This window comes from Blennius ocellaris, assembly GCF_963422515.1.
Source record: "Blennius ocellaris genome assembly, chromosome: 4".
Classification (NCBI taxonomy): Eukaryota; Metazoa; Chordata; class Actinopteri; order Blenniiformes; family Blenniidae; genus Blennius; species Blennius ocellaris.
Genome location: NC_137653.1, coordinates 3,488,449 through 3,512,278, shown reverse-complemented (window position 1 = coordinate 3,512,278; position 23,830 = coordinate 3,488,449). Strand labels below are relative to the sequence as shown.

The 23,830-nt window shown below is 46.1% G+C and overlaps 3 protein-coding genes across 3 annotated transcripts; 1 reads left to right on the top strand and 2 right to left on the bottom strand.

Moving 5' to 3' along the window:
* The first annotated feature begins 45 nt into the window (after nucleotides 1–45).
* On the top strand, nucleotides 46–7,093 carry pdhb (pyruvate dehydrogenase E1 subunit beta). Its single transcript, XM_080494477.1, has 11 exons — nucleotides 46–112; nucleotides 210–269; nucleotides 2,143–2,250; nucleotides 2,375–2,437; nucleotides 2,511–2,546; nucleotides 3,710–3,900; nucleotides 4,151–4,245; nucleotides 4,727–4,837; nucleotides 4,963–5,054; nucleotides 5,298–5,439; nucleotides 6,183–7,093. The coding sequence occupies exons 1-11, from the start codon at nucleotides 74–76 to the stop codon at nucleotides 6,326–6,328; spliced, it is 1,083 nt and encodes a 360-aa protein (XP_080350603.1). The 5' UTR covers nucleotides 46–73; the 3' UTR covers nucleotides 6,329–7,093.
* A 766-nt stretch (nucleotides 7,094–7,859) lies between these two features.
* On the bottom strand, nucleotides 7,860–11,175 carry LOC308128805 (uncharacterized protein). Its single transcript, XM_080494476.1, has 5 exons — nucleotides 10,422–11,175; nucleotides 9,930–10,097; nucleotides 9,670–9,848; nucleotides 9,339–9,579; nucleotides 7,860–8,517 (listed from the first exon to the last, which is right to left on the bottom strand). Exons 1-5 carry the CDS (start codon nucleotides 10,962–10,964, stop codon nucleotides 8,056–8,058), a joined length of 1,593 nt encoding a protein of 530 aa, XP_080350602.1. The 5' UTR covers nucleotides 10,965–11,175; the 3' UTR covers nucleotides 7,860–8,055.
* Nucleotides 11,176–11,462: 287 nt separating this feature from the next.
* On the bottom strand, nucleotides 11,463–22,454 carry appl1 (adaptor protein, phosphotyrosine interaction, PH domain and leucine zipper containing 1). The gene is made up of 22 exons (XM_080495700.1): nucleotides 22,295–22,454; nucleotides 20,872–20,970; nucleotides 20,647–20,706; nucleotides 19,827–19,898; nucleotides 19,408–19,495; nucleotides 19,128–19,169; nucleotides 18,956–19,014; nucleotides 18,495–18,641; nucleotides 17,842–17,924; nucleotides 17,378–17,539; nucleotides 17,111–17,299; nucleotides 16,826–16,868; nucleotides 16,637–16,693; nucleotides 16,465–16,556; nucleotides 15,948–16,127; nucleotides 15,759–15,811; nucleotides 15,475–15,649; nucleotides 15,329–15,365; nucleotides 14,419–14,562; nucleotides 14,272–14,322; nucleotides 14,109–14,198; nucleotides 11,463–13,662 (listed from the first exon to the last, which is right to left on the bottom strand). The coding sequence occupies exons 1-22, from the start codon at nucleotides 22,346–22,348 to the stop codon at nucleotides 13,510–13,512; spliced, it is 2,130 nt and encodes a 709-aa protein (XP_080351826.1). The 5' UTR covers nucleotides 22,349–22,454; the 3' UTR covers nucleotides 11,463–13,509.
* Between the last annotated feature and the right edge of the window lie 1,376 nt (nucleotides 22,455–23,830).

Genomic DNA, 23,830 nt, shown 5'->3' with positions numbered 1-23,830 from the left:
CAGCTCTGATTGGTCTAACTACCTAACGCGCTCCAGAGTCCCCGCCCTTGACTCGGCAGAGGACAGGTCAAAGATGGCGGCGTCCCTGAAGTGCTTTCTCCGCTCAGGAAAGGTACAGGATGAAACTAGAAATATTGCGTTCGTACTGCTTTGTTTTACCTGTAGAGTAATGTCAGTTGATGCATCTGTCTCTACGGTTCTTTCTGCAGAAGGCTGTGTCGGCTGTCAGCCGGCGGCAGTTCCACAGGAGCGCTCCGGCCGCAGTGCAGGTCAGTGTTAGCAGCTAATGGGCTAACAGGCTAACTGTAGCCGCAAGTAAAGCGACGTCTGTTTATTTCAATACTTTACCTTGACGCGATCGTGTTAAACTGTTTCTGTGAGTAGTTTTCTTGCCAGATTAGCCGTGAATGTTAGTCTTTAAGTTTTAGGGGTCATAGCAGAGATGCGGGCTATCATATCAGGTCAACCCTCCCTTCAGTTCAGTGTCGGACTGTTCAAATCACTGCAGTTACGAACATTAACAATCAACATACATTATGTATATATCACGTCCTCTAAACTATAAAGTTAAATATGTCATAAATTTTTTTTTAAAATGACTCCATCCAAAATGTTTATACTGTAAAACAAAATAGATTCGTCTTTTAGCTTTTCTCTTTAAATTAAATTGCAGGTAATTCATATTCTATGTACATTTCATAATAACGTATCTTTTCATTGCTGTTTCGATAAGTTGCTTTTGTGACTCAGGGATTGCGAAATGCCCCAAAAATGTTTTACCAGACGCTGGTCCAGTAATCATGCAGTTTTTACTGGACTGTAAAGTTGGATGAATTATATATATTTTTATTTATGAGGCTGTAATAAACTCATCTCCTAAAAGAATAATAGTTGAGGCGTGGCTCTGCTGGTAGAGCTCTTTTAACTGCAATTTTGAAGGTTCGATTCCCTCCATATGTCCTCAAGTGTCCTTGAGCAAGACAGAACCAACGAATTGTTCCCACTGGAACTATTTTCAGCTGTAAAGAATGTGCCTGGAGCAATGATGAAGTATTTCTGTTTTTTTCTATTGAATGCCGTGGCACCAGGGCACCTGTCACTGGTTTGTGACTGTGTGTCTGAGTGGAGACGGTTAACAGTATCATACTTTATCCTGTTGTGTAAACATTTGAACGTCTTTGAAGCTGTGCCAGCAGATAATTGGATTGCTTGAACGACGCACAGGGCTGGTTCTTGTTTTAACAAAATTCCATTTAAATTTGTTTGAGATTCCTCTATAGCGGACTCGGTTGTGTGTCTTTGGGAAGTGTGACATTTCTTTTGGGAAATTCAACACATGTGGATCAATGAATTGATGAATCTGTTTGGAGTGAAAGTGGTCAAATGATGAAAGAGCAGTCTGACTCCGGGAGGATAAGAGGCTCAGTTGTGTTCCCTGTGCCGGAGGTTCATTTATTCCCATGAGAGGAGGGCAGATTAAAAAAAATGTTTTTATCTTCCTTAATAAATCCAAGAGGACTGAAGGCTTCATCTTTCACTTTGAAGATCAGTAACGTCTCCCGGCTCTGTGGCAGCAGCATTATCGGACCTCCTCTTCATTTCAGTCTGAAATTTCTACTGTGGAAATCAACTGAACTCAAAAATATGAAGTTGTGCTGAACGTTTGAACTAAATGTAGGATAATCAATTTGAGCCATGTGTTCAAGCTCAATTCTCAAAATAAGGAGAATCTGGAAGTGATGCGTCACTATAGGCTGTTGATCAACAGATTTATGTACGTCCCCATTCATTAAGGATACATTGAGGAAGTGGAGAATATTAATGAATGTCCTCCGGCTCCTGGTGGTGGAATAAGAGTTTACCTCCTGACTTTCAATGAGGGGGAATCAAGGGCTGACAGAGTGTTAAGAAACAAAACAAGTCATGATCGCTTTCTGTTTATTTGTGTTTAAAAAAAACAAAGGCTCTGGCATGTGTGATGTAGCGTTTCAGCTCTCAAACCAATGTGGTGTTTTTAGACTAAACCAACAATTCCGTTGGAAGATTCGGGCTGTGAAACTTTTGCGTCGATGCCCAGCGGCTCACTGCTTCGCGGCGTCTGTGTCGTTCGCCTGTGCTCACTCGTGGTCGGGTTGTTGTCAGGTGACGGTGCGAGATGCCCTCAACCAGGCGATGGACGAGGAGCTGGAGCGGGACGAGCGGGTGTTCCTGTTGGGGGAGGAGGTGGCTCAGTACGACGGCGCCTATAAGGTGAGGGCGCCCTCGCTAGAACCTCGACGCAAAGGCTCAACTCGGTTTTGTTGTTGTCTTTCTTTTCCCTCAGACTTTCTTACCAAGTTTTGCCTGGTGTTGAATACTGTGTGTGTGTGTGCAGGTGAGCAGGGGTCTGTGGAAGAAGTACGGAGACAAACGCATCATCGACACTCCGATCTCAGAGGTGAGACTCTTCACCTTCCTCCTCCCACACGCTTGAAGACGTTTGTTCATAAAAACCCGTCTCTCTGCTGCAGATGGGCTTCACCGGGATCGCCGTGGGCGCCGCCATGGTGAGTTCAACACCTCGACTTCCAAACTCCCGTTTGATAATATTGTCTTGGCCTTAACATGTTCTAATTGTTCACTTTCACTTAGTTACGTTGGAATGAAAACTTTTTTCGGTCACGCGAGTTTTCCTGAAATCATAAAACACTGCGACGGCAGCAGCAGTACAGAGTTAATATCTAACAAAATATATATTTTTATGATCTTTAAATAAACGGAAAGTTTAAAACACTTCTATTGAGACACCGTGAAACTTGTTCCTGTGACACATTTACACACAGATAAGAGTCTTTTAAACTGTTTCACAGAGGTTTTTTTTGTTTTTGTCTTTGCTAGTGATTGACCTGGAAACCATTTCATTAATTTGGCATTAAAAACTGTTTATTTGTTGAAGTCAATACATTTCCTATGAGGTGAAACGAGGAACCAAACCGACCCTGAAGTTTTCTGATGAATCCGTTCACAAACTGAACGCTAAAACCCGTCACTAATCTATTGGCATCTTGGTTTTGACTTGACATTGAGTTAATCATTATTAATCAAACTTGTCCGGGTTTCAACACGAACGCACCAAATGATTGTCGCTGCTTCAGATTGGACGATATCGGAGAACTACTGATCTACGTTTTGACGCCTGTTTTCACCTGTTTTTAGACATTAAACAGAACCAGTTTAATAGGAGGTGAAAGAAAATGCTGAAAAAGAAGAACTTCTGTTTCACAAATAGTTTAAAATTACTTAATCCCAGTTTGTTTGTTTGTTTTTTGACATTTGACCTTTTCTTTGTCAATTAACATTTTAAGTTTAGTTCAGTTTCTTTTTTTATTAGTTTTACATTACATCTGTAGCACATACATGTTTTAATCCTTGTAGTATTTGTTGTCCTCTTGAATCTATTTTCTATTTTTTTTTTTTTATTCCCTCTTCCTTTATTCTTGTATTTTCTGTGATCTTGTCCTGTCTTGTAACACTTGAACTTGTACCAACTTGTATTGATTCAGAGAAAAAATTACTGCGGTGACTCTCAAACTAAATTGTTGCTCAGGATCTCATCGGGACGTGAACAAAGAGCAGTTTTAAATACAGTCTTTTTGGGGTTGTTAAAGCTGGATTAAAAAAAAAAAGCCAACTCCTTGTGCCCCCCCCCCCCCCCCCCCCCCCCCCGCAGGCTGGCCTCAGACCCATCTGCGAGTTCATGACCTTCAACTTCTCCATGCAAGCCATCGACCAGGTCATCAACTCTGCTGCCAAGACCCACTACATGTCGGCCGGCCTGCAGCCCGTCCCCATCGTCTTCAGAGGACCCAACGGGGCGTCGGCGGGCGTCGCCGCTCAGCACTCGCAGTGCTTCGCCGCGTGGTGCGTTCACTGACCCCCTGCCGTGGTTCACCGCTTTGAAACATGACAAAAAAACAACATCTAGTGATCAGATACTTGAGTGAAAGACTCACAGGAACAATGTTATCTTGATATGAAGTGTTTTTTTGTTTTTTTTGTATCTAAATCAGTATTGCAGGCGAGCTGCTTGAGTGAATTGGGTTCAACCTGGACGGGTTGCCAGTCGGTGTGAAATCGGTCCTTCCTTCATGTGGCGCTTGTCTGTCTTCAGGTACGCTCACTGTCCCGGTCTGAAAGTTGTGAGTCCCTGGAACTCCGAAGATGCCAGAGGTCTGTTGAAAGCGGCCATCAGAGACGACAACCCAGGTGAGACGCCACATCGGAGCTCCGGATTTAGTGCTTTCTTCACCACATTGCTGACTCAGCTTATTCAGCCTTTAATGAAACTGGTGCAAACCGCTTTTTTTTTTTTTTTTTTTTTTGCAAAAATGATTTCCCCCAAATCATATTGGGTCCGTATGGGATTTGCAGTAATGTTGTTTTGTTTTCCAACACTGAAGCATTTATTCCTCCAAATGACAGTCGAACAAAAGTTCTCGAGTACTTTGTCGCACAATGTTTTTGCAAGTTAAATCACAATTAGTGATTGAGGGCCTGTGATGGTTTGTGCTGGATTGATCCAAAAGGATTGAGAACTGCTGGTTGCAGGACGAAAAGATGCTTCAGGAAAAAAAAAAGAAAAAAAGGCTGAAGTCCAAAACCTGACGATTTTTCAACCGTCGCTTTAAGAAGATGAGCCAGATTGGTCGACGATCCTCAGAGTGATCGAGTCTTTTCTGCACCGCAGTGGTTTTCCTGGAGAACGAGTTGATGTACGGCGTTCCCTTCGAGTTGTCTGAGGAGGCACAGTCCAAAGATTTCACCGTTCCCATCGGCAAGGCCAAGGTCGAGAGACAAGGTGAGCTGCACTGTAGTATAGTCATTACCTGCATTTCTTTCTGCTGTTTTCTCTTCAGATTTGTCTTTTTCTTTTAATCTAAAGAGTTCGTGAAGATGAAACGGTTCCTGTCCTTTGTGTTTCAGGCTCCCACGTCACCATGGTTGCTCACTCTCGGCTTGTCGGCCACTGTCTGGACGCCGCCGCCGTTCTCGCCAAGGAGGGAATCGAGTGCGAGGTAGAAGCTCGTGACCGTTTGATAACCGAGACGGAGTCCCTCGTCACAGCTTGTTTACAACTTCCTGTGTGTGTGTGTGTGTGTGTGTGTGTGTGTGTGTGTGTGTGTGTGTGTGTGTGTGTGTGTGTGTGTGTGTGTGTGTGTGTGTGTGTGTGTGTGTGTGTGTGTGTGTGTGTGTGTGTGTGTGTGTGTGTGTGTGTGTGTGTGTGTGTGTGTGTGTGTGTGTGTGTGTGTGTGTGTCAGGTGATCAACCTCCGGACCATCCGTCCTATGGATGTGGAGACTATCGAGACCAGCGTGATGAAAACCAACCACTTGGTGACGGTGGAGGGCGGCTGGCCTCAGTTCGGAGTGGGAGCTGAGATCTGCGCCAGGGTCATGGAAGGTAACCATGGAGACCAACGTGTTTTCACGACGTCGCATCGAGACGTGGTGGTCGCTTCTATTCAGGGCCGGACGTCTTCTGTGCTCTGAACTTGATGCAAAGCGACTCCTCAGACCACGAATGACTTGAGGCGCTGTTGCATTTGTTTGAAACGACGATCACTGCTTCTTTAATATCTGTTCGCCTCGCACAGTTTCAAACTTTCAGTCTCCCGTTTTTTTTTTTTCACCACAAAGATGAATTTTATTTAATTCTGTCCAGTGTTTCTTTGAAGAAAAGGATCAAATTACTCCTCCTTCTTTTGACCAACTCGTCTTTCTCTTCAGCTTGACGTGCTGCCGTTTTATCACTGGTCGCTTGCTTTGTGATAATTCTTCTAAATAAATGACACCCTTTCAGTGTAAATGCTTACTTTGTAGTTTTGTGGCCTAAATCAATGAAGTTCTTGTTTTAAAAACATAAGAATCAACAGCGTTGTTTAAAGAATCTTAAGAGAAAAGCTGATTGGAATAACATTTTTAAATAGTTTGAGTTACAAGTTGAGTTGGGAGACGATTAAACCAAAGAAATTAATATTTTCAGGCCCTTTTGAAACAAACAAGTCATTAAAGTAAATACAGAATCTTTTTTTTTAATTTTATTTCCATAGCAATATGGATACGTCCAGAATCATTTCATTTTGATGCCCCATCAGTCTACTGATGATTGAAAGCACATGACATAAAACTCTTTCTTTTTTTTAGGTCCCGCCTTCAACTACCTTGACTCTCCGGTTACCAGGGTAACGGGCGTCGACATCCCCATGCCATACGCCAAAATCCTGGAAGACAACAGTGTACCGCAGATCAAAGACATCATCTTCTCCGTCAAGAAGACCCTGAACGTCTGAGGACGTCCCCCCCCCCCGTCAGGCAGAAGTCCCCCCCGTCATTCGAGATTCTGCACCGTTTGTAAATAACAGCCAAACCAACACTCCTGATCGCACCTTCATTCCCCCCCAGACGTCACCGAAGCGCACAAACGTTTAGCCGAGAGCGCCGGGAACAGGCACGGCTCGCTCAGGGCGTGTTTCCTGACCGGACCGTGTTTGTGGCCCGGGCGCTGCTCTCGCTCCCCTTCAAAATAAAACGTCTCCCTCTGTCGTGGAAGTTCACAAACGATTAAAGTGCTGAGGGAGCGCCAGCAAAGACCAGATGTGATTCATCTACATGTTACTAAAGTGTTTCGTTTTCTGAAATGTCAAAAAAAACAAAAAACAATGTTTCCAGTCTTTACACATTTCCTGATTTTAAATAGGAAAGGTTGTACTTCAGATTAATTTGAACGGTTTCAATTTTTTCTTCAAAGAAATTTGGTGGGGGAAAAAAACACGTCATTCTCAAACCTGAAAGCTGAAATTGCCTTTTAAGTTCTCTGGTGCGTCTCTGCAGCTCTGTCGTTTTTGAGCTTCCACGTGTGTTTAACCCGCGAAAACGCGTCTCATTGGGACTATTAACCGTCGATTGTTCTCGCTGACTCGGGTTCTAAAGGCAGCAGTGGAAAGGAAGAGGAAGGAAGGAGCCGGTCGGGTATTTATTGTAGCTGCAGCAGCACTGTGGATGTTTTTGTTGCTGTAATCGACTCTTGTTACAGAAATAAAAACCTTTCAGTCCTCCTCTGCTGCCCCGATTCATCACTCCGCTTTGTTTGAATAATCTAATCTGTGTTTGTTAATCTGATTTGGGTGGAATTGACTGACGTCACTGGGGTGGAACAAACTATCAACGCTTCCACACAATGTCTAAGTTGACCTGGATGTTTAGTGACATGACATCAAATCAAAAACTCTAAAATATGCATCTTAAGTTGATATTACATTTTTACCTAAAATTATCTTCCCCAGTACAATACATAAATGATAAAAATGTGTAGTTTGCATGTTTCCTTGCTGCAGGACCTCCACACTCCCAACAGTTGGACAGGAAGTGCTCATTCAAAATAAAATGCAACAATTCTCAATAAAATGGAAAATTCAGAATGTGTTAATACAATATTAAGACTTTTTTGAATGTAGTACAGTATATATCATTTTTGCCTTTTTAGCTATATACCACATTTAACCTGAGTATTTATGCCAATAAATGGTCGTATAGAATATTTCTGAATGCATATACAATAATTTATGGCCACAAATGATCGCATAATATACAATCAGTGATGTTTTTTTAAAGAAACAGCTCAGGGGGCTGAAGTTGTGCCAACATTTAGATTTACTCATAGCCCATATTGATTCTCATTCCACCAAACAACCCGACGAAGAAAGAAGAAGCAGTTTAGTTTCAGTCCACAGGAAAGAAATTTATCAAATTTGACCCGTCATCACAGCAAAATGACAAATTCGTCCGTCCAATTGTGCCTGAAATTAGCAGCAAGTCGGTGTCTTTTCTAAACGTGAAGCGATTTTATTTTGAAATTCCATGATGTTTTACAGCAGGGGAGCCAAACTGTTTCTCAGAGGTGAAGGCCTCCTGCAACGCCTCTGATCGCATGGAGGAGAGGGAGGGGGAAGGGGGGGGGGGGGTTGTGCTGCGCTCCGATTGGAGGCTCGTGGAGGTTGAAGGCGGAGCCTGCAGCCCGTCAGGGTGCTGATAGGTCGGACCGCCCGACCTCCGAGTGTCCCTTCAGCAGGCCCAGCCTCACCACCACCACCCTCCTCTTCTTCTCCTCCGACCCTTCATCATCATCCTCCTCCTCTTCTTCCTCCTCCTCCTCTTCCTCCCTCTCCTTCGCCTTCCGTTTCCCCCTCGCCTTCCTCTTCTCTTTCCTCTGCTTCTTCGCCTTCTTCCTCCTTTTCTTCTCCTCCTTCGCAGCCACTTCCTCCTCCTCCTCTTCTTCATCATCATCATTCTGCACTTCTTCCGCTTCCACCTCTTCATTCCCAATCACAATTTCTTCCTCCTCCTCTTCTTCATTCTCCTCCTCCTCTTCTTCTTCATTCTCCTCTTCTTCTTCCTCCTCCTCCTCTTCCTCCTCCTGCTGCTCCTCCTCCATGTCCGTCAGCATATCTCCTATCATGCCTTTCAGCTCCTCCTGCATCAACTGAAAGACAAAAAAAGAGCCAAATTATTATTTTAACCAAGACGTGGAGCTCAAACTTGAGTTCACCTTCACTCACGTGCAGTTTTGTACCTGAAATTTTTAAAAAGCGATCCAGATCATGTTTTTGGTAGATGTTTAAAAAAAAAAAAAGCTCCCAAAATTTTAATGAATTTCTTTTTTTCCTTCTTCCACAACACAAGCTTATTTTTGATCCAAATTTTCTAATTAACTCATTAAATTTAGTCAATAAATCCTTGAATTTTCTTTTCATTTTTCAGGCCTTTGAAATTGATTGAAAAACAATTAAATATTTGAGTATGTCAAACCATGTTCGTGTGCTAGAATAATCCCAATAAAATACATTTATATCTGGTTGTAATGTGAGAAAACATGAAAAAAGTTCAAGTGGTATGAATACTTTAGGAATGTTTCCATGTCGGGTTTGCACGTTCCCCCCAAGATGATCATTTCACCATTAACCAATGTTAATTAGTTGTTTGGTCTTTACAAGAACAGAGTTTCATAAACCTGACGTTTCTCAGAGCAAATGTCTTGTTTGATTTTGAGAGTTTGATACTAAAATCTCCATTCTTAAGACTAAAGGAACCAGAGAATCATTTTAAAATCTCTTTGGGCAAACAAAACTATTAAAAACCAAAATGTTTACCACTCACCCTCTTAAAAATAAAATGTTCACATGTTCTACAGCAGCCGCATAAGAATTCACAGCCCAATATTTTATCTCCAGTGACGATTATTAGGATTTACAGATTCTTTTGGTGGAGAAGTGGTAGATTGACTGGACGCTGGCAGACACTCACCAGGGTCTTGCCGTTACGCAGCTTGTGCAGCAGCAGGCGGACCGTGTCCTTGTTCTGGCACAGCCCCATGGTGTTGAGGGTGTCCAGGGCGGAGCCGGAGCAGCCCTGCAGGCGCAGCTCGGCCCCCAGGGCCGCCTGCAGGTAGTTGTTCTTCCAGATGTTCCTGGTGAACAGCGGGATGGACAGCGCCAGCACGGTGCGTCGCTCCAGCAGCGTGAAGGCCTGCTCCTCCGTCAGCTGGCTGAAAACACAAACCGCAAGGAAAGAAGAATTCTAAATTAAATCAAAGAAAACGGACTGAGGTGCGCTGCGGCCACGCCACTGGACTTACTGGTTGCTTTTGAAGAGAGACTGGAGGTCGGGGAACAGCGAGCGGAGGCAGGTGGTGACGAGCGGCGCCTTGTCCTGAGCCCACTTCAGACACTTCCTCCAGGGGAAGCAGGACAGAGGCTTCCTGCCCGACACCTTCTGTTGGAAGGGGCTGTCCGTGTGCCGCGACAGCGCCTTCATCTGCACCGACATCACATCAGGATTAGAGCGTGACGAGTGACGAGGGAGCTCGAGTTCGCCTCTCCTCCTCCTCCTCCTCACCTCCTCCTTCAGCTGTTTCGTCCAGAATTCCATCATGGGCTTGCGGGCGCCTTTGGCCGACCACAGCATCTGGAAAGCGGCCTTGTAGCTGGACTTGCTCACCAGCTGAGCCGCTCTGCTCTTCTTGCCCATCCGCCGGCCGACCAGCTTCTTGTCTCTCACCTGTGACTGCATAACATAAAATGTATACGTACAACATGAACACCGCAGCACTTGCACATCATGAGGTCACCTTGTTGCAGTTTTATTGACATTTCATTATTTTTGCATGTGATGTGATTGAAGCAAAAGCTGAGGGTTCAACACTTCTTCATATTGCAATCATCACTCTGATTTTGTTATAGATGCATTAAGGAACTGGAGTTGTTAATAGAACAAACAACTTCTGTGTGTGTGTGTGTGTGTGTGTGTGTGTGTGTGTGTGTGTGTGTGTGTGTGTGTGTGTGTGTGTGTGTGTGTGTGTGTGTGTGTGTGTGTGTGTGTGTGTCCCACCTGCTTGGCTGCGGGCGGTTTCACCCACAGGACTCGCTTTCCGCTCGTCTTGCGTTTACATTTGGAGCGGATCAGCTGCGCGCACGTCTCGCACAGGAAGGACTTCTCGTGCACGGCGGCTCCCGGGAAGGCCCACGTGACGGTGTCCGGGGTGGTGAAGGTGTACACGGCCCTGCGGTTGAAGCGGCGGCCCTGCCGCTCGAACTCCCGCCGGCAGCAGGCGCAGTTGTGGTCCTCCGGCCCCTTCAGACGCCGCCGGCCGAAGCCGCGGAGTGCGGCGGGGGCGCCGCCCGGGGGCACGGTGAGTACCGCCGTCTTCTGGGGGTCTGCCCCGAGCTGCACCTCCGCGCCCACGGCCGGTTCGGGCAGCTCTATGGCGAGGGGGTCGGCGGGCGGCACCGGCGCGTGCTGCGGCTCGGCGGGCGGGACGGAGGTGCCGAAGGTGGCCGCCACTGCGTGCGCGTAGTCGTGTTCGTTGGACTGGGACGAGGCGCAGTGCTCCTTCCCGGTCCCGGCTCCGGGCTTCGGCTGTGCGGTGGCCATGGTGGACAAAGAGGAACCGCGCAGCCCGCCGAGGTCCGACTGGACCTCCAACAACACCGCTGAACCCCCGGAGGAGCGCTGCCGGACGCCTGCAGCGAAGTGCGCAGAAAGAAGTGTGGCGAGCGACGGAAAAAACGCCGCAGGTCGAAGAGAAGTTCCCTGCAAGAGTTTCTTCCGAGCGGCCGGAAAAAGAGACGCATCAGCCAGATGGATAAACACGAACCTCCGTGTTGTTTACAGCCCGTCGGACCACTTCTGCCGCCCCCTGCTGGAGGGAGGGCGGAACTGCAGCGTCGTAAATCACAAACACGTCGCCACACGTGGCCCTTTAAATATGAGAAAACAAGGTGCGTCTGCACGGAAGCACGTCATTTTAATGTGTGAAAATTCAGGGACTTATTATTGTAGTTGGGCTTATACACATTCCTCAGAAATACTGTGAATGCCCCGGTGGCTTGTTGTCGATCAATCAGCAGACAGACTCAGGCGGGTGGAGTTAGTGCTTTATTTTAACAATGAAAAGCATTTTTATTTCCTCTTTTTTTTTTTTTAAAATGAACTTTGACTGTTGAACATCGATCATTTTAAAACATATTTACATCATCAATCCCATCGTGTTTTCCCCATAAAGTGCAGCTCCGTGAACTCGAATCCTTCACCTTGTTACAGCAGGAAAAAAACACAGAAACCAGCACCAACAAACCAAACCGTCAGTAACTGCTCACTCAGAAACTAAAGAGGGTTCATCTGGCACCCCACATCTTCACAGACTGCAGTTATACATTTCTAAAGATCATTATTCTGAATTTTAATGAAAAAAGAGGCAAATTAATTCTTAAGTAGTGGGACAGCATTAAAAAAAACCCACCACATTGACTTTTAGTTCACATGAAGTGTGATTATTTGGCTAAGATGAGGTCTGTGTTTTGTAACATTTGTAAATTGACACAACATTCCAAGTGAAAACCTTGTTTTTGCATTTGTATTTCAAAAACGTTTGGCATTGACACAGCGACGTTTTGAAAACAATGTCCGTCTCCACAGCAACAGGAGAAACGCTGACAATCATGTCGTTTTAATTCTGGGCCACTAGTGGGTGCTGTTTGTTGTTTGAGTAATGGGACCACACGCGTGCGCATCGAACAATACGCTATTAATAATAGACATTCGTATGAACAGACGACCGGGTTGGATTGTTATTATTGTTATAAGTTTTGCATTTTCGGCTGAAAGCGTTGCATGAACGGGCCCTTCAACTCAAAGTTCAGTAACCATGAAGAAAAAAACAAAACAGAATCTCCTTTTAATAAAACTGAGATCAAAAACAGGCAAGAAGACTTTTGCTCTGACTTCTTCAGATCAAAGCTTGACGAGCCTCTTTGGCTCAAGTTTGTGGCCTGAAACGTTGAAAAGTTACGACGCTGCTTTGACACTGCATGAGCTTCAGAGCTGCAGCCAATAATGTAAAAATACAGGACTGCATTTGTTAGTTGGTTGTTTTTTTTTGTGTGTTTTTTAATATTATTTTATATTCAGTCACTGAGGATTCACAATCTCAGCTGTAGTTATTTGTCGTTTATTGTTACATTACTGGTAAATTGCATTATTGGCTTACACTTAAAATGGCAAAAATGTACTTTTTTCACCTTATTACACCAAATATGATGAGATGTTTTGGCTTCATTACAATTAAAAATGGCAAAAATTAGTCAATCTTATGGCTTCATCACATTTAAAATGGCCAAACTTATTGTTGTTGTGTTAATTGCATTTAAAAGGGCTAAAATGACATTACGAGTTGCACACTGGTGGTTTTTGTATACGGTTGTTTCGTATACGAGGATGGCTGTGGTTTAACTCGTGAAAATCTCTAAAAAGATCAGTCGTTTGTGATATAAATCAAAGTAATCTCACATTAGAGAGTTGGGATTTGTTGTGTATTTGGCAATTTTTGTTCATAAACGGCTTTAACTAGATCGTAAAACATGTTTTCTGATATATATGATATTTTTTTGTTCATTTAATGAGACGATTAATAACTGAAGATATGATTTGGTGGCATGATGGGGAAAACTGCATCACCTGAAACGCCGGAGCTTAAAAAAGAGACTCGGGGAAAACTCAACAACAGGTCGCGTCTGCCGTCGGTTGATGGAGACGAAACCCTCCAGGTGTCAGGATGTAACCTCCAGCCTGCTGCTGCAGTTTCTCTTCACGCGCGTCGTTCTGCATCCGATCCTCCGTCGTTAGTGTTTCTTATAAAATGAACTAAAAAGAATTGCAGGTTAATCGAGATCCGGCGTCTTTTCTTGCCGATATGAAAGCAGCGCTCTTAAACACACAATGAAACACTCCTCCCGCTCCCGCTCGCCGTGCACCGAGGGTGCGTTGGGTTTGTCCAGCAGAGAGGAAGCACATTTTTTGGTCCCAGGCGGCCCAGACGGACGGGTGCTGTTCCCCGCCTCCTCCGGTTTCCTGAGCGGTCGTCATGACGACAGCAGCCGGGCCTCTTCTAGGAGGTCAAACGTGCCTCCTCCGAGCGTCGTTAGGCTTCAGACTCGCCCTTCTTCTTCCCTTCCTCCCCGCCGGCGTCGCTGTCCTCTGACTGGCTGTTGCTGAGCACCAGGAACTGTCCGTCAGAAGGCGGGTTGGCGGGACGACTGGAGGCGGCGATGAGGCGACTCTGCTCCTCCAGATCCTGTTGGGAAACACACGGGTGAGACACAGGAAGACGGAAACTGTTCTCGCGGGGCAAAGTTCCCCAACTTTAGATCTGAGAATAACCGATTTTCATGTGTGTGTGTGTGTGTGCGTCACACCAGGGACTGAGACGTGTGTCACTACTGTAAATGACACTTCCTTCCACCTGCACCTCAGCAGAGCCTCTCTCTGTTTCATAGGTGGATTTACGTCCTGTTTGTGCTGACTGAGCATTTCAACAGAGCAAACAGGCCTGCCAGTCTGTACCGAGGGTAAACTAAACCCATATTTACACAAGAATGCCTGTACTGAGGTTAGTTTTTTCCTCTACATGTCCTGCCAGCTGAGATTGAGTTCTATAAAAGATGGATGGAGTATGAACCAAATGAGTGCAGACGGAGGCGCGTGAGCACTTCCTGTTTCCCCCCCAGTGACGGCGCTGACCTTCTCTATCTGCCTCTGCTTGCTGAGCTCCTCCTGCTGCTTCTCTTTGGCCTTGTCCTGCTCCTTCCTCTTCTCCACTGCTTTACGGTCCTGCGCAACAACAAGCAGGGGTCAACACATGCACCTGCATCCCGCGGGTGAGAAGATCCCCGCCGGGCCTCACCATCTCCGAGTGGAAGGCGATCTGCTTGGCCAGGCCGACGCTGTCGCAGATCTGAAAGCGGGGAGGGGAAGAGAGAGAGAGAGGGGCGGGTCAGAGCGGCCCAGACCAGAGGAGGAGGGCGCAGAATCGCACCGCACCGCAACGAACCTTCTCCCCGTCGTTATTGGACTCGAAGATGTAGCAGACGGAGCGGCTGCCGTCGCCCCGCCCGCCCGGCGCCTCCAGGACGAAACCAAACAGCCGCTTGTTGTCCTGATGGGACGAACACTGAATCACACTGGAGATAGGAAACTGCAGGAGCAGAGAAGAAAGTTACTACCAGCAAACAACAACAAACCACAATAAGGCAATCAGACACTGTTAGATTTATAGTTTGTGGAACACTTCTGTATGTCTCAAAGGAAAAACAACCGACTTCTTAATTAATGCATTTAACTGCAAGAAGAAAGGAAAAGAAATGGACTCATATAAAAGCTTTAATACTTTGACTTTCAACGAGGATGTCGAGAAGACTTTAATATCACGCAGTGAGGAATTGAGCACGTCTGTGTGATTTTGGCCAATTTCACAATATCAAAGTATTTTTATAATGCAGTTTGAGTTTCACTGCTTTGTATACAAAACTTTCATTTCACCGATTCTGACTTTTCCGTGTTATAAAACCTCCCAGTGGGTAAGAAGTTTAAAAGATTAGATTGAGGGAAGCGTTTGTGTAAATATCACATTAAATCATACAGGAGAGGTATTCAGAAGTGAGAAGATGTAAAATGCATCAATTTGTGTATTTTACTGATGCATTTTCCTTGAAAAATACTGGATTTTCTCTAAAAGCGTTGCACAGGATGTAGTTTATTAGTTTCACAGACGTGAGGTGAGAAATGTATCCCATTCAAATACATTTATAACATACAAATTATTTGTATAAATTATATATATTGTAGGACAGCAGGACTCAAGAGTACATGACCTGACAATGGATCATTTATTTTTTAATCCCCGCTTTAAGATTACATTCAATTTCCCGGTATTTGAGACGTTAACAGTGTGATGGTCTTACCCTGAGACGAGTGACTTGTGTCTGTGGATCGATGAGCCTAAAAAAAACAAACGGAGACAAACTGAGCTGCTGGTTCAGAATGAAGAGAAACCTGTTGTTGGAGTCGTCCGTCTGTTTAAATACACAGTTAAAACAAGGTTTCCTACTTGAGGCAGTCGCAGGTGACCAGCAGGTGAGACTCGGTCATCCTGAAGATGTTGTGGATGGCTCGAGCGGCCAGGATCTGCCTCATGGTCTCGGAGATGACGTCGGCGGACTCGGCGGACCTCACCTCCATGGAGCCCAGGAAGCGCACGATGAAGAGCTGGTGGAGGATCGAGTCTGGAGGACGAGGAAGACAAAAAATATTCAGAGTAATTGTAGCATAAAATGATATGAAGCTCAAAGAGTCGGTGGAGAATGAAGTGGCTTGAAGACAAACTTCCGTTACCTTCGCTGTCCTCTGATGGGCCGTCTCCCGACTCTCCGAAGGGATTGCTCCTCCTGCAGACACGCATACGGTCCCATTTATCCCAGTCCTGACAGCTTACTGGCCAATACGCACTCAACCACCAGGGGGCGCCGTTCGCCTCCAAACACACGTCCACGTTGCACCAGGACGAGGCTCTGGGACGCTCACCTGCCGGACTGCGAAGCCGCCTTGCTCTGACCCGACAGCTCCTCGCTGACGGGGGATATGATGTCGAACTGGATGGGCGTTTCCGGGGCGACCAAAGCATCCAGTGAGAGCACGGAAAGAGCGGGCGACGGCTCGGAGCCCACGGAGCTGATGCTGCTCGCCCGGCCCGTCCGGCCTTTGCTGTGAGGGAGAGTAAGGACTTGTTCACACAAAGTGTCTCAGCGAGACCTCATTGTTTTTGCCTTTACACGTCAGATAAGTTTTACGTTTACGCGACAACTTTTTGAAAACAATGTCCACTCGCACGAAAACGGCAGAAATGCCGAAAACTATTGTCGGTGACTCAACTCTGGAAGTCGCCGTTGTTGTAATTGTCCCATCCACTTATTAATATTGTACTTATACATGGAGACGGAGCGTTTTTAGAAAGTTCTAAAGTTTTGTTTTTTTTAAAGTAACCCGGAGGATCCACTGTGAGCGCTCCAGGATTTTGGAAGAAGGCGTCTTCAGTGGTTACCTGCAGGGTCTCATGCTCTCATGTCTCTGCTGGAAGGACGGGGAAGGCGTCACAGCTTCAAGAGCCGACTGGTTCACCCTGGCTGCCAGCTCCTGAGAAAAAGGCCGCAAGACCAGATCAATCCACAACGATCAGGCTCCCACTTCCCCAACGGAGGACGTCAGCCACGGACCTCTGCGTTCTCGCTCAGGTAGATCCTCTTGGAGATGTTGTTGATGGTGGCGATCCACTGTGGAAAGACACAGTAGAGTCGGTGAACCAAGAGTTCGGCGATCGCTGTGACACCTCCTTTTCATATTCAGTCACTGATGAATTAACCATTACTTTTAAAACTGGTAACTTTGAACGACAGAAACTTTACCTCCTCACAGTTCCTCCTGCTCTCCGCCTGCAGCGTCACCACTCTGGAAATGGAAAAAAAAAAAAGTGGTGTTCATTCCTTTCATAGTGAGTTTAAACGACAACGTCTCAAGTGAAAATACATTTCGTTTCAGAAAAATTTCACGTCGCAGTCTCACACCGAAAACTGATTTTCACGTTGAGCCACTAGCGGGCGCTCTTCTTTGCCTTTGTAGTGAAACGATTTTGAAAAGTTCCACTTTTGGAGACGGAGAAAAAAAAAAAAAAAAAACAGGCGCTCACTCACTTTTTGCCATCGAAGGAAGTGACCTGGAAACAGAACCTGCGGTCGTCGGAGTCGACCGCCATGACGGAGCAGTTGTCGAGGTCGGTGACCAGCCCGCCCGCCACCTCGCCGCGGCCCTGCTGCATGAGGTTGCCGCCCTGCGTGAAGAAGTACTGGCGCTCCCAGGACGACGACACCAGGCCCGTCTTGCTGCCCGACGCACAGAGAGACGCTCCTGATCAGCGGTGGCGAAGATTCGGTTTCGGGTTCGACAGATCGGCTACTTACTTGCGGATGTACAGGTAGCCCTGCTTCCTGGTCAGGCTGCGGCAGACGGGTGAGTGGGCGGGGTCGGGGTCACATGGGGCGTACAGGGGGTCACATGACATTTCCATCTGCTGGATGGTCTGCTGCATCTGACCCACCTCCTCTTCCATCTCCCGGCGGACGCTACACACACACACACACACACACACAAACCAAACTAACCAGCTTGCACAGTTCCTTTTACTGACTCACTACCACCCCCTAGTGCACAAATGTGGCATTACCTCAATTTTTCATTCTACATCTTTAAATCTTGATTTTATTTTATATTTGGAATCTCACAAGACTTGGGCAAGAATGACTCCTTCCTTGCGCCCCAGCGGGCTGCTGGGTAGTGTAGCGGCGTGATGCCTGGAGTAAAGTTCCAGACCTGCAGTATTTCTGTGTGAAGTTTGCATGTTGCGGTGCACGCCGCGGCTTCTTACTTCTGGACGCTGGTTCCTATAGTTCCCAGGAAGTCCTCCCACTGCTGGGTGAGGTTTTCTGAGCCCAGCTTAAAGAAGCTGATCTGCAGAAGAACAACAGACACAGTGACAGCGGCAGGTCAGATCACAGCTGTGAACCAGCTGCGATCCAAACGGGTCCAGTCTGCCTCCTCCGCTGGGACACGTCAGCAGTGAGAACATCCCTTTGGATCCGTTCTTGGACTTGACGTACATGAATAATTCACACCCGATTGTGACTGGACTTTCCTCTTGATGCCGAACATGCAAGTCAGTTAATGTTCAGTTCTAATAGGTCGCAGTTTCTCTGCTTTTCTCCAGTCCCTCTTTCCATTTTATATTTTTACTTTAGATTAATTAAATTCTAAATTAATGAAGGTTTTTTTTTTCTGTGGCGTTGAAGCGGCTTCTTTCTGCCATCCAGTGACATCTAGTGGTCACATGCGAGTACTGGAATATCTTGATCGTTCAGTCAACACTTTTACACTATTAATCGGGAAGTAAAGCAACAAAGCTGTGGCGTCAATAAGGAAGAGCAGGAGAGGAGTCGCATAAATGACTATTGTCAGAGCAGCGATGGCTAAAACATTTCCGTGTGTGTGTGTGTGTGTGTGTGTGTGTGTGTGTGTGTGTACCTGCGCCTGCATGTATCCCAGCAGCGGCTCCAGCAGCGCCGTCTTCTTCTTGTACTGCAGCGTGTTGAGCGAGCAGAAGTAGTGCATCATGGTCTGGTGCTGCTTCTTACGGGAGGTGTAGACGTCCTCCACCACCTCCGCCCGCAGCTGCAACACAGAAGGCTCGTCTGCCTCAGTAACATTTCAGGTTCCCCGGTTTCGGGAGAAAGAAACTAAAAAAAAACAAAAAAGCCTTAAGAGCGGAAACAAAACTACAATAACACTTTCGGACACTCAAGAGTCGACATCATTTGAAAACTCAAGATTTATTTTTGGATATTTCTAATTATGGCTGTACTTTCGAAAGTCTCCATCTCTCTCTCTATGGGTAGGTTTGCAGGTTCAAATCCCATTGCTGATAGGTTAGCACAGACCCAGTCACTGTAAAAACTAAATCTTTCTTGACAGATGTGACCCGATACCTTGTCGTTGTCTCTCCTCTTTGAAAGGCGACTGTATCTGTTAATGGCTGTGTCATGATCTGCAGACAAACAAAGACACAAAAATGTGGGAGATTTAAAGGGGGGGACAAAAAACAAACATTATATAGGCTTGAACGGATTGAGTTTAAAAATGATGACTGTCACAACTCACCATCACTGGATAGTTGGAAGACTTCTTTAAGGGTGAGGATCTCTGGATTAAAGAGCAAACAACCACAGATTTAACATGTGAGGAACATTTGGTTGATAATATTCACGTGAACATGTTAGTCACTTTAGATCTGGTTTCCTCTGTGCAGGTTAGATTAGATTAGTATTGATCTAATCTGGTAAATCAACAGCGATGAAGCTTCATATGTTGTCAGCTTTTCAACAAAAGAGTGTTGCATGACTAATGTGAGTGTGTGTGTGTGTGTGTGTGTGTGTCTCACCCTTCAAATCTCTCTCTTTAAACTGAGTGATGGGAAACATCATGGCGTCAGCGAGCTGGGTGGACAAGACGGCGTGACAGGAGCTCAGCTGCAGAGAACAGGAGGACGGGGACATTTTTTTTAAATATCTTACGAGTTAAAACACCACTGTGATGGACGCTCCTGAAAATACACGAAAAGCACCACTGAATACGTTTTAACACAACAGAAAACTGTGAAACTTGCAGATGATCCAGATTTGTTACACAACTGAATTATTGACAAAGAGGTTATCTTCAATTTGAGCTGAAAATTCAAACTCGTACATTTTAGTTCATACGAGTGTGAAAATAACCGGCAACATTTCACTTTACAATGATATTCTAATTTATTTAAATCAAATCAAAGGAGATCTGCGGTTCGTTCGAGTTCTTCCTCACCTCGTCGATGACTTTTGCAAACTGCTGCAGGGTGGAGCTCATAACTTCGTCGTCGCCCCCGAGAGGAAAACGCTGCAAATGACAAGTGCAGACAAATTGATCGCAAAGAAGGAGAACCTTGGATTCATTCCATCCTAAAATGTGTGGATTGGTGACAGACAGGATTTACGACAGAGACGAGACGTGTGTGGAGGGACAGATAAGGCCTGAGAGGCTGTTTGGGGGCAGATAAGTCCTGTTGCCAGGTTGGAGTCTCCTGTTGACAAGCTGCAGCCATTATGGAGCCTGATAGAGGCTCAACGTGTTTCTAGCAACATACAGAGCATCCAGAAGATGAGGTTTTACGTCTAAATTAATATAAACTGTCAAGAAGGAAAACAGACAAATAATGCATAAAATAGTACGTTTTCAATTGAAATGTCACGTAAACGGAACCTTAGGTTTCCAACGCTGTTCTAGAGATATCAGGAGCAGAATAGAGGCGTTACAATGGAAATTTGAAGCTGTCACGGCTCTTTCTGAGCCAAGACTTAACGTTTGATTCAAGGTAACTAAACTATGACAAGAAGTAAAAGAAATGTCAGATTAACTAACTCTCCTCTGAATCGTCTCCTAAATGTCAATTTAAATCACTTAGTCAAATTAACTTTGTATATTTTCAAGCTCTTTGTGCGAGTTAATTTCATTTGCATAATCTATCATGTGCTTTGTTTTTGTTTTTTTTCGTAATACAGGTTTTAAACCTGCTTTAGAAATGAACTTAATCATTCAGATGGGCAGTGTGAAGTGAGACTTCGCCGGCCGGTCTGGAGCGTGGCACCTGTTTGTCGTACTCCTTCAGTAGTCTGGAGGTGAGGTGTGTCGCCGCACTCAGCTCATTCTGAAAGAAACCACAGCGACACTGACACAGCTGCTTCTCCACACGTGAAGCTCCTCTCTGTGTGTGTGTGTGTGTGTGTGTGTGTGTGTGTGTGTGTGTGTGTGTGTGTGTGTGTGTGTGTGTGTGTGTGTGTGTGTGTGTGTGTGTGTGTGTGTGTGTGTGTACCTGTGCATCATAAATCCTGTTCATGGCCTGATACAGCTGTGTGCAGTAGTTGGACATGGCCGCAGTGTCCTCCTCGAACACCCCCAGGAGAGAGCGAGTCTGCACACAAAGCAAAACCAGATAGTAAAACATCAGATTTATGAAACCATGGCTTCTTTCCAGAAACCGTCTTGGACAAGTGCTGAATAGAGTCCCACCACTCTTGTAAAACTGTAAGAATCAGTGAGCCCAATTAACCATAAAATCAGATAGCTGGGAGGAATCGGATTATCGTATTAATCACATCTGATGCTTTTACGTGCATTTCAGAAACGTGATAACAGGGGGAAAAAAAAAACCTTGGCTGACGTCTTCCAGTCCATTAACAGGAGACTTTATCCATCCCACATGGGGAAATTTAGTTATGCATTACAACAGCTTAGGAGCTTGAGAAACCTGAGAAACGTGAAGGATGTGATCCGCTGTCTTACCCAAGGACACTTCCGACACGTGTACAGGCAGGGCTGGGGATCAGACCAGCCATCACTCTACCCACCTCCGTCACAGTTCACCCAAATCATGTCCAGTGGGAATCGTCCAGTTTCAGTTTTGGGCTGTTTGGTGTTGCCATGTAAACAATAGTATGTATGGTGATGTATGTAGACATACATCACCCAGGATTAAAGAAAATAGAGAATATAGACAAAATGCATCACTCAAAATATAATAAATGTATAATAGAAGTTATAAATCGGGAGAATGCGATATACAATTGGGGTGACAGTGGCTCAACAAGTCAAAGTACCCTTGAGCAACACTTTGAACCCCAGATCGCTCCCAATGGGTGGATTGAGCACTTTGCATGGCAGCTGACGTTATTGTGCGTCAATATGAATGTAATTAACAGTGTGACGTGTGCCATATAAGTAAAATGAATTTTGTGTCGCCTGAGAATAAGCTATTATTGTCCATGGATCGGGAACGTCCATAGTCAGGTGATCGGTGGGACTTGATGTCCAGTGCAGCAGCAGCTGGTGTCTGTTGTGTTGACCACCCGGGTCTTCTGTAGAAACAGTGATCACGGTTTCCCCTGAAGCAGTTTCCAGTTTACACATGATCACAGCGGGAAGTAGCAGGGTGTCACTTGTGCTTGGGCCAGATGCTGACAGTTCCAGCAGGAAGGAGGAGGGACGCCTGGCTAAGTGGCTAAGGAAGTGGTCGATTTCAGTGGAAAACCATCGCTGGCCGAGGTTGAACCGGCTGATCGGAGCCGCCGTCACCTCCCGGGGCATTCTGTCCGCCTGACAGCTGTGCACTGGTCAACCTCGGTGCCATTCTTGTCGGATGTTGGCAAACACTTCGCCCACAAAGACAATTAGCATAGCCGTATGAGCGGCTAACGTTAGCGCGCTAGCCAACGGTTTCGTGGAAGAGAGCGGTTTACCTGCGGACTGTCCTCCAGCGTCTCGTCTATCGGAAGCTTCTCTATCCCGGGCATGGCTGCGGCGGGCGGGTCGGCGATGGGTGCGAATCGAGGAGCAAAACACACGGCAAATCGGTGCGACAACTCCCACTCTGTTTCTGGGCTGCACGGACTCACAACACCCCAAAACGGCTCCTCCCGGCTCTGCCCGCCCCGCCCCCCTCGCTGACCCCTGATTGGCTACGATAAACGTCCGCCAATTTGATTGGTTTGTTGTTTAAAGGGAAATGGGCGCCATTTTGGCTCTGACCAGGAGTCCTCTTTTCCCGTACCCGTGTACAGCACGGAGCCGGAATGGCTGCCGACATCCCCGCTGTGCTGGAGCGGAACAAACCAAAACTCAATTAAAGCTGCAGGCAACGTTGAACGGGTCCTTGCATCCTTGCTGGTCAATGATTGGAAGCACAGCCAACAGGTGGCGCTGCGCCTAACAGTGTATTTTGGCCTATGGACGTGTTAAGGACCGACTGTGATCACACATCTAAAGTTTCAGGCTGACTGGATCAGTACAGTACAGTACAGTACAGGCGCACCTGTGAAGTTTTAGGTATATATATATATATATATATATATACAGCCACATTATTTTCACGTTTGAATTTTATTTACCTTTTTAAAATAATGCAATTCAGTAGTGACGGGCAGCTTGTTTGACTTCACTGACTTGTCAGAAGGGTGCAGTTCTACCTAGTGTCCACCAGGTAGCGCTGACAGATCAACAGAATCATCCGGAATCAGACTCTGGCTGTCTGACGCCACAAACATAACCTTAACCAACAACACAGGGTTTTGACTTGTCCCAGGTGGCGAGGTCTATACAGAGGACATGAATGGCTTGTCCCAGGTGGTGAGGTCTATACAGAGGACATGGATGACTTGTCCCAGGTGGTGAGGCCTATACAGAGGACAAGAATGACCTGTCCCAGGTGGTGAGGTCTATACAGAGGACATGAATGACTTGTCCCAGGTGGTGAGGCCTATACAGACGACATGAATGACTTGTCCCAGGTGGTGAGGTCTATACAGAGGACATGAATGACTTGTCCCAGGTGGTGAGGCCTATACAGAGGACATGAATGACTTGTCCCAGGTGGTGAGGCCTATACAGAGGACATGAATGACTTGTCCCAGGTGGTGAGGCCTATACAGAGGACATGAATGACTTGTCCCAGGTGGTGAGGCCTATACAGAGGACATGAATGACCTGTCCCAGGTGGTGAGGCCTATGCAGAGGACAAAAATGACCTGTACCAGTTGGTGAGGTCTATACAGAGGACATGAATGACTTGTCCCAGGTGGTGAGGCCTATACAGAGGACATGAATGACTTGTCCCAGGTGGTGAGGTCTATACAGAGGACATGAATGACCTGTCCCAGGTGGTGAGGCCTATACAGAGGACATGAATGACCTGTCCCAGGTGGTGAGGCCTATGCAGAGGACAAAAATGACCTGTACCAGGTGGTGAGGTCTATACAGAGGACATGAATGACCTGTCC

Coding starts and splice junctions, on each gene's coding strand:
- pdhb (XM_080494477.1), top strand. CDS start 74: ATGGCGGCGTCCCTGAAGTGCTTTCTCCGCTCAGGAAAG. Junction 113..209: donor GCTTTCTCCGCTCAGGAAAG/GTACAGGATGAA, acceptor TTCTTTCTGCAG/AAGGCTGTGTCGGCTGTCAG. Junction 5,440..6,182: donor CTGCGCCAGGGTCATGGAAG/GTAACCATGGAG, acceptor TCTTTTTTTTAG/GTCCCGCCTTCAACTACCTT.
- LOC308128805 (XM_080494476.1), bottom strand. CDS start 10,964: ATGGCCACCGCACAGCCGAAGCCCGGAGCCGGGACCGGGAAGGAGCAC. Junction 10,098..10,421: donor AACCGCCCGCAGCCAAGCAG/GTGGGACACACA, acceptor TATGTTATGCAG/TCACAGGTGAGAGACAAGAA. Junction 9,849..9,929: donor CGAAACAGCTGAAGGAGGAG/GTGAGGAGGAGG, acceptor ATGTCGGTGCAG/ATGAAGGCGCTGTCGCGGCA.
- appl1 (XM_080495700.1), bottom strand. CDS start 22,348: ATGCCCGGGATAGAGAAGCTTCCGATAGACGAGACGCTGGAGGACAGT. Junction 17,540..17,841: donor ATAGGAACCAGCGTCCAGAA/GTAAGAAGCCGC, acceptor GTGTGTGTGTAG/CGTCCGCCGGGAGATGGAAG. Junction 17,300..17,377: donor GGCTACCTGTACATCCGCAA/GTAAGTAGCCGA, acceptor TGCGTCGGGCAG/CAAGACGGGCCTGGTGTCGT.